The 12713-nt window shown below is 44.1% G+C and overlaps 1 protein-coding gene across 1 annotated transcript in view; it reads right to left on the bottom strand.

The window, feature by feature from the left end:
* LOC104461665 (neuropeptide-like protein C4orf48 homolog) overlaps positions 1 to 4599 on the bottom strand; it is an 8954-nt gene extending 4355 nt beyond the window's left edge. The window contains exons 1-2 of the mRNA XM_010073323.1: positions 4586 to 4599; positions 4233 to 4390 (exon numbers count right to left, since the gene is read on the bottom strand). Of these exons, the coding sequence (XP_010071625.1) occupies positions 4233 to 4365 (133 nt within the window). The 5' untranslated portion in view covers positions 4366 to 4390; positions 4586 to 4599. The remainder of the gene's footprint in view (positions 1 to 4232; positions 4391 to 4585) is intronic.
* Positions 4600 to 12713: the final 8114 nt, after the last annotated feature.

Here is a 12713-nt window from a genome sequence, read left to right as displayed (position 1 = left end):
TTCAGAACTCAGACAGGCAGGTCTGTTCTAACAGGAGCTCTTACAGAGCAGCTTGGCAAGGGACAGTGCCAGATCTGTATTTGTTTCCTTTCACCTGCTGCTGTACTTTTTCTCTGCCAGGAATGCAAAGGTACCCACTGGCTCTGCAGCTGGTGCCAGTGTGTGTGCCCAGAGGGGCAGGGAAAAGGCAGAGAAGAGAAGGAGAAGGAGGAGCAAGAAGGGACTTGACAACAACTAAAATGGATCATTTCTGGACCCGGGCATTTCTGCTCTGCCAGGGTTCAAATTGCACTGATGTCAGGCCCTTTCATTCAGTCAGAGAGTTAATAAAGTGTGGGTTTTCAGAAGAAATTGCAGATCCTGGTAGAGAGGCAGGGGGAATGGGGACAGAGGACATTTTACATTGATCACAGAGCCTTCATGTTGGGAGGAGTGCTGAAATCCTTGTCCACAGGCAGCCACTTGTGCTGCTCTGACAAAGCAAAGAGGGTGCAAAGCTGCTGCTGAGATAGCTGGGGAGCTGCCTGGAGCCAGGGACCTCCCGTGCAGCACTGCAGCACCCGCGCCTGGCACCCTGCTGCCAACACGCACTTCTGAGTTGGGCTGATGGAGGGGAGCAGCCAGAGCGCTTCTTGGTCTCCAGCAAGACTCTTAGGGGCTTTGACCTGTTCAGGAGGTGTTTCACTCCCACCTACCCTCCTCCAGCTCCCCTCCAGGCAGCTGACATCTCAAGGAGAGCCAAGGATCAAAGCAGGGATTTAATTCCAGGGATATGGGGAGATGGAAAGTCCTCACCTCTGTAAGAACAGGTGATGAGCAGCTGGGGAGGTGGCTGGCTATGGACTCTGCCACCCATGCAGCCCTGCAGAGAACACATCTGTTCAGCACTCTGGGGACTGAACTAGGGCAGTTCTGATCTCTCCATCAAGCATCCTACACTAGCACAGAGCAACCTGAATGCAGTTCCCCAAATAAAACAGGGGCAATACCCCACTACCTGGAAAGCCTATAGCTACAGTTGGACTTTTACCAACAGAGATGTGCAAGTCCTGACCCTAATCAGGCTTTTAAACTATTATACTAGCCAGACTCTCACAGCAGCCAATAGTAGATACATAAGGAAGAATAAGTCTCTAGCAATGTTCTTCTAGCCTGTCAAGATGCTGGAGAATATCCTGAGTCTGGCTGGTGTTTCTACACCTGATAAGTCCTCCGTGAATATTTCTTACATGAATTTGCCCTGTTGCTTCCTGAAACCAGGTAAACTTTTGGCATCTACAGCATCCCGTGGCAATGAGTTCCACAGCTCAGCTATTCAGTGAGTGAACAAAATACCATTACTGTCTGCTCTGAGCTTAACATCTGCTGCTTTCATTTCCTTCCTCTAATTTTTGCAGTGTAAGAGACAGCTATTAAAAATTCACCATCGTTGTCTCCCTTAGGACTTTGCTGCTATCCATCACTCTCTGCCTCAGTGTCTACTTTCCAGACTGAAGAGCTGGGCTGGTAAGCTGGCCTGTCTAGCTGGACTTAACCTCTCTTCATGCCCACAATATTTTCAGTAGAATGCTTGTGGACATTTCCTCAATGAAATGGTGTTGAAGGGTCTGTTTTCACAAAGGTTTTAAACAAATCTGAATGTGTGCTGTTGCCAATAGGAGAAATTCCACCTTGCTTTCTTGCCCTGGCTACATGTTACCCACACCTTCCCTTACTCACACCAGGAGTGACCATGCAGTTGCTCGGTCAGCAGGATCGCTGATTTTTTTTCTCCAGATCAGATCCTAAATGCCCCAGTTCTGTGGCCAGAACAAGAAACGGGGCAAGGACAGGAGGGCAGGTCATGGGGAGGAGAAGGGCAGAGGCAGCACAGGTTTACATCAACTTAAAGCAATCATGAAACCAAACCTTAAGTCACATCATAGCAAAGCACAGCAGAGTGCTATTAATTCCTTGCTGACAGCTGGGAACAGACTATCATTCATAGGGAGACTTAACAGGTTTGTGGATTAACATAATGAGAATTACCAAGAGTCAGCTATAATTCTTTAAATGGGTCCTGTCAGCACGAAGACTGTACATGTCGTTGTGTGTTTGGGGAGTAGTGGGGAGGGGAACTTAAAATATGCTTCTTGGCTTCTTGGCAAAAAAAATTGAACTAAAAGCACTGTGGAAGCCTAATTTACTTTCCCTCACATGCACATGGTGTTTATTCTTTGTATTTCATTCACCTTGGCTAAGGAAAACAGACTGACCAGCTTCTGTTCCTCAATTTCCACATTTCAGCTTTCACAGTGGGTGATCTGGGCCATAAGTGCAATGGGAGGTTGAGGAAATTACTTAATTTTTTTCAGTGGATTGCACTGAACTTTAAGAAAATAATTCACAAACATTAGTAACACCACTTCATACTTGAACAGTCTTTTGCATATGCAAAGTGCTGTGTGTAAAGTATAAGGACATGATTAATCACTGCTAATTAGCATTATTAGTAAAAAGCTGGGCCTGGCTCTCTGACTGGCAGAAAGCATGCCAAATGGAGAGCAGGTGATGGTACCCCCAAGCCAGACATCGGTGCCACACACAGGGCAGGATCTCTCTGCAATACTAAGAAGAACCCTGACTCACTCTCACAATTTTCTCCTGTGACTCCTGCACCTCCCACACTTGCACGAGAGCATTGCTGCCCCTCTCCTGCTTGTGGTGCTGCAGGAGGGACACATTTCTCCCACCAAGTGGGAGAGAGAGGCTGCAGTGCTGTGTGGTCCGTGATGGATTGTTCCTGCTAAAGGCATGTTCCCAGTCCCATGTCGCACACCTGGGAACAGGGAAAAGCATCAAGCACCACGCTGGTCTGCCCTGGCCACAGAAGCACTCTGACCTGCCCTTCATTCCTCACTCTCACATGCAGGAGTAAGACAAGACAAGGAATCTTCCTCAAGGGCTCTTCAGGGCACTCAGCAGCCTGGCCACAGGATATCAAAAGATAACTCCTTCAGACTGGGGTTGGAGACTCTGGCCAAGAGTTTTGTTCTACAGATGAAATGGGAGTTTCCACTACACAAGCAGAACAAGGAGCCACTATGTACTTTTCCCAAAAATGCTTTGACTTGCCTCTGCTAACACAGACATACAAAGGGCACATATAATTTGTTTTTCAAGCATGATTTTCTCCTTGAGGAGAAAAAATGGACTACTTGTCACCAACCTTATTAAAGTTAATTAATGCCTAGAAAACAGACACAAAATAGAGGTGAGGTCTGTTTTGGAACAGACTAAAATTTAGCACTAATAAAAAAATAAGAGAGTGGAAGAAGAAGGGAATTTGACATTTAAGTCCTGTAGAGACAAATACACATAGGTGTATTTGAAAACCAGCAATGGAATTACAGGAGAATTAAATGCAGTGACTAAATACAGTCTTGTATTAAATGTTTTGCTAGTCATGCAAAAAGATAGCTGTGATACAAAGTAAGCATGACTAAGAACTAGAGATTGGTTTGTATGCAATTACCTTCCTTTATTTTTTTCTGAGTGGCTACTTCCTACTTGTTGTCACCAAAACACCCTGAGAACATTGATTCCATCCTCTAATATCTTCGAACTATTGCCTCATTTTGATAATATAGAGCTGTGATAGAAGATAATATAGAGCTGTGATCAGCTGTGATCAAAATTCAAGAGCTCCCAGCTCCACGGTGTGCTCAAGCCAGTCTGTCTTATTTATTTTTCAGGTTTGCAGAATAGCAGCAGGATTTCAGAGATCTATATATGTTTTACAAATACAACATTGGGGTCAGCTTCCCCTGACCTATTGTTCCAACCAAATACTAAACTAAGCAAAATGTAATGCCCTAGCAGAAATAAACACAAATTTTCTTTCAACAATATCCAGACTAGCAAGGATGTCATATGTATCGTGGCAAATCTGGAAACAAAACTCTCGAGAAGCAGATCTAAAAGACCTACAACCAAAGAGCTTTAAAAGAAGTTCCAATGAAAATTATAGAATGCAGTTAGTATATTTTCCTAAATAACTACTAATATTTTGCTTGCTTACTGATTTTATAGGTGCTGTTTTCTTGTGTTTTGCTGACGCGTTACAAATTCATCATTACTCCCTCGCTTCCCCTGGACCTTAAGATCTGTGTGGCCGCTGTGGGTTAAGTGGAGGAAACAAAGCAGGATGCAGTGCAGCGGGAGGGCATGAGTGCGGCAGGGCAGGTACGTACTTTCTGCAGGAATGACACTCCCAGAGTCCTGGCTGGCCCCCACAAGCCTCACGCTTAGCAGGCCAACCACCAAGATGAACGGGATCGCCACACGCATCACGCTCCAGACAGCCGGCAACGCCATTGCTCTCATCAATAATTCAAGCTTTCTTCCCTGCCTGAAACGAAGAGAAATAGTGAAAATCAGCAGTTTGCTCCCGGCACGCTCCCCACAAAGGAGTGGACAAGATGTGATAAGCACAGACCCACACGTATATGCAAACCCACACGCACACGCAAACCCACATGCACACATCACTGCAGCGACACACCACGGGCTTGCGATGCACCCCAAGGACCAGTTTGCCAAGTACCTGATCTTCCTCTTCACCCGTGTGCCAGACCCTCGGAGCAGCTGTAACGAGCAGGCGAGGTTCCAGCAGCTGCTCTGAGCATGCGTCCCCCCTGCATCCCCCCTTCCCTGATTAGGGTCATTGCCATGGAGACTTGCTATAGCAACACTGAAAAATTGGAGCTGCCAAGTGGGGAAGAAGATTTAAAGGGACCACAATGTGATGGATGGTCGCTGCTGCACTCCTCCTCTGCCTCTGCTGCTTGAAGGCCATGTCCTTGGCAAACACTGGCTGCTGCCACCCACATGAGAGGGTCTTCAGCAATTTGTGTTTGTCGCGTTTACTCCCAAAGGCACTGTGCTGAAATAGGCAGCTCCCACCCCTTGCTTTAGCTGTAACTCTCTTAAAGTGAGATTTTATTCTGGGACATTTCAAATGAGATGAAAACTCAGAAGTTTGCTTGGAAAAATAAAGATCCAGGGCCTGCTGATGGCACCTTGGGTCTGGGGCAGATTCCATTATGGGCTTTGTTTAACTACATTGAAACCGAAGCCTTACGAACAACAGCAACATCGGCACATGAACCAACCAGGAACATACATCCTGCACAGCATGACACCAGGTAACCGTGATAATGGCCCAGGCAAAACCTACGCACCACGAAAGTTTAAGGATGTTTGTTTCAAGCTCAACTCTTGATCTGGGATCTTACCAATAGGCTGAGTCCTGACAAAGCTCAAGCATGAGCCCTCCTGGACAGGGGATCTCCGTAAGGAGCTGGCTGAAATCAAGTGTTCAGAAAGTGGAGATGATTCCTTTTGGAAAAGAGAGAGAGGGTCTCAATATGTGTTTTCTGCAGAGCGTGGTTAAAGACCCATCTCACAACGTATCTGTTCAGTGCACAGCTTTGTCCTTCTCTCAGGGGAGGACACTCCACCTCATCTCAACAGGGATCAGGCTCCAGCCTTCCTGGTCTGTACAGAATAACTAACTTGACAGGCTGTGGAGGTATCAGCCTTCCCAGGCTGAGAGACAATTTATCCCTGGCTTTCTATAGCCCTAGGGACTGTCACCAGCAATGTACTCTGCTTCTATTTTACTTGCCCCCTGTGGCTTGCTCAGAATTACCTCTCACATCCCTCATTTTAATGCTTATGCTTCTGGACCAAGTTAGTTTAAAAGTTATCTCAAAGGACTCCAGGCTCTTGACCATTTTCTGTCAAAGTGGAATTGCCTTATGTGTGCAAGAGAGGACTTTGCAGGGGGGCAGCCCAGAGTTGTGGGGGCAGTTCCTACAGGAATGGCACACTGAGCAAACGTTTAGCCCAAAGTACAGCTGAAACTCAGCTGCCCTTGCATGGAAGGTCCACATGAAGGTCTCAGTCAATGGGGTCTTTGTAAGGTGAGTCAGGGCACACATGTGCATCAAAACGGCTCCACTGACTTCATGAGAAGCCGAGACTCTTAATGCGAGTTCTGAAGTCGGATGCCTGAAGTGGTGTGAGATAGCCCAATTTAACATTGTTTGTCTCTTCATAGGCCTCAGCTGCCTATTAAAGGAGCAGCTCCGTAAGAGCCAGGATATAATGGAACAACATCGTACAGTTTGACTATACACTCCTCTAGGGCTGGTCACAAGTCTAGCCCTGCTCTGCAGTTTTAAATAACACCAAATGGAAATTCTGGCACAAAATCCAAACCTTACATTTTCATTCACCCTGGCATATGTGTTACTTGTGCACACCCTCATTACGGTCCCACAGACATATCATACTTTTCATACATGAGCTTCAAGAAGAGGACAAAAAGGAATTGCCTACGGATGCAATAAACTTTGATAAGATGGAAAGCACTGTTTGTTCTAATATTTTTTCAAGGTATCAATATCGTATTTTCTAAAATTGTACATATTTTGAAAAATCTTTTTCATAATTGCTTGGTCTTTTCTGTAGGTAGGTAGAACAAGCAGTACAACCCACAATGTAAGGAAAGGAATTTGACATCTCAGGGAGGAAGAGCAACCACAGAAGTAAGCAGAGGTGTTACCAATCTTAAACAACTGCAGAAAGTATAAAGGGGGTCAGAGCAGAGAACGTGGAAAAATTTGGAATAGGAGAAGCTGAAGGTCCTGAAATATGTCATTCCCAGGATGCTAAGGCTCAAGGATGCCTACACATGGTTTGGTGATATGTTGTTATTAGAGTCTATATATCACAGCAAAGTTTTGCATAGTTGTATATGCATCCAATAAAGCTTTTCTGTGAGAAGATGAACTGGTTTTGTCTCGGTTTCTGTCTGCTCAACTACCCATTATCCAGGCATAACACTGTAATAGCACCACAGAAGAAGCCCTTGCTGAACTGGACTACTGCCATCCAGACAGTACAACACCACTGAACCTGCTCCCACTTGTGACAGTGGGGGATATTTGCAGTAGGACACTTTCTATCCACCATCTAACGGGGTGGAAGGTGTTATTTCTGTGTTACAGCACACTACTAAGCTTAAAATAATGTCCTTTTTTTAATTGCTTGGTGCCAACGTAAAACAATCAGACATTGCACTTGCAGAGTCAGGCCAGTTTTTGTGTCAAATGCCACGGTCTTTAAGAAGCACAAAAAGAATTCCCAACTCCTCTTGCTAACAGAACCATATGATCCAAGATGCAGTTCTCAATTCACAGGGAACAGGAGACAGTCTGCATGGAAATGTTCCAGAAATCTGTGTCGTTCTATCACTTCCAGCAAAGCTGACGAAGAGAGAAGCATGAAAGCACTTGCATGACTTGCTCTGCTATTACATTCACTATTGCCTACTACTATGACTACGGGATACCAGTACTGAATTTACTTTGAAGGACAAGAAAATTCCAAGAGGTTCTATTTGCTGTCTGAAGAATGTCATAGTCAATCCCAGAGGGCCATCGGGAATATTTATACTTAGTTTTCTTCTTCCACAGAGAATCCATACCTAGTTATCATACCATAGAATCATAGAATGGTTTGGGTTGGAAGGGACCTTAAAGATCATCCAGTTACATTTGCTAAAAGAAGAGTTTCCTCCAAAAATAATCAGAAACATCCAGACATTTATTGGGAAGATGATTAGTGACGATAGACATCTGGTAGCTCCCTCAGAAAATCTCTTATTGATGCCTAAGTGTTAGAGGTATTGAAAGCTATGTCTTTGCAGTGGAGGAAGAAAATATATACACCTAGTTAAAATCACTAACATTAAAGGCCTGAATTAAATATGTGTGCATAAAAGGAAGGTGCAGGCAAAGACTCTAACTTTAGAACTCCATTATTATAGTCATGGGTACACAGGGCAAATAGGGTGGTTAATCCCAGTCTCATATGAAATGCTAAACCATTGCCTGCTAACATGGCCATATGCCCTTTGTTGAACTCAAACAGAAGAAGAAAGCACAGAGACAGAACAATCTGTGTCTGGTTACTATTACTTGAATAATAGAGTGGCAAGAGAATACAGGCACAGCCTCAGAAAGGCCAAGAAGCAGAACCAGATGCAAACAGTGAGAAACATGAATAAAGAAAGCATTCTTTAAACACATGGGGAGTAAGGAAGACAAAAACCAAGGGAAGAGTTGTTCTCTGTTCAGCAGAAGGGGAAAGTTAATCAAGTTGATGCCTAGAAAGTGATACAGGGCTTAGCATCTCTTTTATCTACCACCCAAAACAAGGTGAAGTAGTGAGCAGTAGGCTAACACAACTAATACCAAAGAACTTGTTTTAGATAAGAACGTTTAGCAGAAATTTGCTTTGGTTACTTATGCTTGTAGGTTTGTGCTAGGTCACTCATCTGGTTTCAATCTGCCTAGAGCTCTCTTTTTACTCAGGGCTATCGCTAGACCTGCCTCAGGATATTTAAAGAAGAACCTGAAGCAACCACCATCAGCAATTATTGCTGAGAGCTCAGGGAAGATTGAGTTATACCAGCCACGGAAAAGGGCAAATGCAGTGACTATCTTTAAAAAGGGGAAGAGAAACTGGAAAATGACACATGAACCAGTTTATCATCAATTCCTGAGAATGTTTTAGAGGCACTAATCCCACTTACAGTTTGTAAGCATTCGGAAAACAAGAACTAGAGTTGCAAATAAGAGGTATTTGTCAAGAATCAAGTCCAACCAGTTTAGTTTCCTTCTGTGACATGGTAAAAGGCCTTGCATAAAGCCAAATTTAATCAACTTTAGGAAGATTTCTGATACTGTGTTACACACCATTGTCAGAAGCAAACTAAGGAAACTGCTCTGAGGCCAGCAAAACTGGCTGGGTCACTGCTGAGAGTCAGCGATGGATCACTGTCACCATGGAAAGATATATCACACAGGGTCTGCAGAGAGTCACTTAGTTCAAGGGGTGTTCAGCATTTCATTAGTCAGCTGGATCATGAATAAGCAAAGTGGTTATTTAAGATGTAACATCAGCCTGGAGGCTATAAGCAATGCTGGAGGAGAGGACTAGAATTCTAAATCATATAGACAAGTTGAAAAAAGGGTCTAAAAACAGAATAAAATTTTATAAGGATGAGAACAAGGTGCTACACTTCATCAGGAATAATCAACTGCTCATATTCAGAAAGGGGAACAGCAGGTTAAGTGGCACTTCTACCATGGAGTTAGGGAGTCACAAGCTGAAATCAGCCTACGATATTCTGTTATTGCAAAAAAAAAAAAAAAAAAAAAATTATACTGGGATATAAAAAAAAAAGGGAAAGTGATTAGACTGCCTTCAGCAGGAGGTCTGAGCTGTAGTACTGCATCTGGTTTGGTCACTGTACTAGTAGAGACACCAACAGCAGCAGCAATAACCAGAGGTTTAAATTGCATCAAGGAGCAAATCCCCTGGAATACTTCTTAATAATAGGGATGGATGGCACTGGGATGGATTGCCTGTGAAAGACAGGGGGATATTTAAGCCTGTTGGTATAAATTTAGACATCATTTGGGAATGGCATTGGAATAGCTGGCTCTGCATAAAGACAAGGGATGGACTGGGGGATTCCTTATGGATAGCTTTCCCTTCCTGCTTTTTTGTGATTCTATGATTACGAAAATAATTTTCTTTCCTAGGCAGTCCCATCCCAGCTCTCTGTGTTGCAATTCCAACATAAACACAGACACCCCTGGGAGAAATGCATTGCCCTTGTGTGACATCTGAAAATCAGACCGTTTCTCCTTCATCATTTATCAGGGCAAAGGCAATGTTTTTCTGACCTAAGCAAGTCTGATGGCTAGAGAATATTCCCATTTTGGGATGGGTCACTATAAAGGAATTCAGAGACATTTGTCTGCAGGGGAGCTGCCAGGGCCCACAGCTTCTTAATGCTCCTTTCAATAATGATTTCAGATGAACTGAGAGGGAGAGGCTGGTGCACTGTAGGTGTTTCAGCCCATAAACAGAATAAATTGTATTGTCTTTGTTTCTGGCAGCCATCTCAGGCCTTGAGAAGGACTGAAAATTAAAGCACCCTATACTTATCTTGTCCCTCATGTCATGAAATTATGATTCACCTTTGCTTGATGGCTCAGTATCTTCTTTAAACACTAAGTCAGAGGTTTGGTGGGGGGAAATGTCTCCCTCATTAAATGACAAATTTGTTCTTGGCATCATTCCTTGATAAATTCCCTATCTTAGAGCTTCCTGGAAAACCTTTCAAGAACCCAACCACAAGCTGAACCTTGGTCAGACTATGAGGTGTTGAGACACTGCAGCTGTCCCAACAAAGTCCACGTGACACTGCAGAATAGGGATGTGGCTGCAAATAGGGAGTATGACAGAAACTTAGCAGCAAGATCCTTCAATGCAGAAACTAGTCAACTCCAAGAGGCCTCTTTCACCACAGTGTAAGACGTGGGAAAGCACCCAGGCTTGGTCAGTTCTCCAAAAATCAACTGAAGCCAAGAGTGACAAGCACCTTTAAACACCTTCTAGAGCCTAGAATGCTTTCTGCTGCACAGGAGGGGCTGCTGTCAAGCTATTGTGAAATGAAGGTCAGTTCAGGCTTTTGGTTCCAAGAAAAAGTAAGAACCACTGGCAAAATACCAGCTTTCCTAGTTTATATTTGAGGTTTGCATTGGACTGCTGGAAATCCAGCAACTCATCACTGTGCTGGACATGAGTTAAATTTACAGCATAGCCAAGGGTTGTGTACTGTTTGTGTGCTTTCAGTCTGAATGTCACTGACAGTGAAGCTGAGTTATTTGCCTTGCTACTGCCAGTCTTATCCCTGTCCAGGAAGATATAAGCATGTCATTTTTCACTTGCTAGAGAACTGTGTGTAAAAATCCCATCTGAATTCATGTGTTCTGAGAGCAGTTGATGTCCAGGAAGAACCTGTTGGTTGTTTTTTTAAGTGCTGGGATTTGGGCACATTATTCTGTGGCTACCAAAACCAGAGTAAGGCACAGGCAGTCCTCCTCTGCACAGCCTGTATGTGCATACAGAAAGGGGAGGTGGGGAGGTCTCATTTCACTTTAGAAAAACTATTGACTTCTAGGATATGGTTCAACCTTCCATGGTTAAACTACAGTTTGATTTTACGTTGTATATAAAACAAACCATATTTTAAATGTGCAATATACCAGCTGTCAAATGTCATTTAAACATTGTTCAGTTCCCATTTCCATGCAAGACTTCATAGTGCATTAGTTATATTCAGTGCTGTTGGCTGAAACCAGACACTTTTCACAGGCTGGATGCTTTATTACAACGCAGATATAGTCCAGGATGAATGCATGAGCTGCTTAGGCAAGAAACCACCTGTATCAAATCTACTGCATGGATGAAATTCTGCTCTTTAACTGGGGGAGAGAAATAACCCACAATGCCCAGAGCTCTGAAAGTCAACTTAGAGCACTAAAGACAGCCTCCAAAGAAAGCCTTGACTATAAGCATTCACAAATGCTGATAAATTTTATTTTGGTCCCAAGGTTTGTGTCTCTCCCCAGCCCCTATATTACACTGAAAAGTTTCAGAGTGAAACCACTGTCATCTTTTAAGGTTGTGGTCAAGAGCTTAACACCTACAATCTCACTAAATCTGGTATCACTGTGAACTTTAAAGTCTCTTGGGATTTATATGAAGGCAAATGCTAAGTTTCACCGGCCTCAGTGCAGAAGCCACACAAAATGACAGATTTTGTCAGTACTGTTTGCCTCACTGAACACTAGTTTGCACAAAAGTTAGTCCAGATTTGACATTAAAATGTACTTTATGTTAGCAGATCTTTCCGTTAATTTGGATTAGACACAATTCTGTTACACAGAAAAGTTCCTACACTTTCTACTTTGTAGAAAAGCCCCTTAGATAAATATCCTTATGCACATCAAAATGTCATGCAATAAACATTCTTTGCACATAAAGCTAAATAGCAGCTGTGTTTTGTCTCTCCTTTCTCTAACAATTAACACAAGACCCTAACTGCTGTAATGCAACAACTGACACTCCACAGAGCAAAAAAATCCCAGTGATGCGATTCCTTCATTTCTCTTGTCAGAGGTACCTGACTTTTGCATAGTCCTTCAGGAACAGACTGCTCCAGCGTGGGCCTCCCATGGGGTCACAGCCTCCTTCAGGCACAGTCATCTGCTCCAGCGTGGGGTCCTTCATGGGCTGCAGAGGAATCTGTGCTCCCCCGTTACCTCCCATGGCTGCAGGGGCACAGCTGCCACCTCACCACGGGCTGCGGGGGAACCTCTGCTCCAGCACCTGGGGTACCTCCTCCCCCTCCTTCTTCACTGACCTTGGGGTCTGCAGAGTTGTTCTCTCTCATCCCACTACCCTCTCCACTGCAGGTTCCTGCAGTTGTTTTGTTTTTGTTTTTTCCCCTCTTAAATATGTTCTCACAGAGGTGCTACCACTGTCGCTGACTGCCTCGGCCTTGGCCAGAGTTCTGTCCCACCTGGAGCCAGGGACCCTTCTACCAGCACCTCACAGGAGCTACGCCTGTAGCGCCCTCCCCTCCCCCAGATACAAAAACCCCACCACACAAACCCAACACATGGAGGATTGCTTTATGAATTTGGGAAGAGGCTCATTTCTACACATAAGAACAACTGCACTAGATCACACCACAGATCCTTCTGAGGCCAGTGTCTCGTCCTTGGCACTGACCAATAAGAAAT

Source organism: Pterocles gutturalis, unplaced genomic scaffold (genome assembly GCF_000699245.1).
Source record: "Pterocles gutturalis isolate BGI_N339 unplaced genomic scaffold, ASM69924v1 scaffold10112, whole genome shotgun sequence".
NCBI lineage: Eukaryota > Metazoa > Chordata > Aves > Pterocliformes > Pteroclidae > Pterocles > Pterocles gutturalis.
Note: the sequence above shows the minus strand (reverse complement) of the source record. Positions and strands in the feature narration are given on the sequence as shown.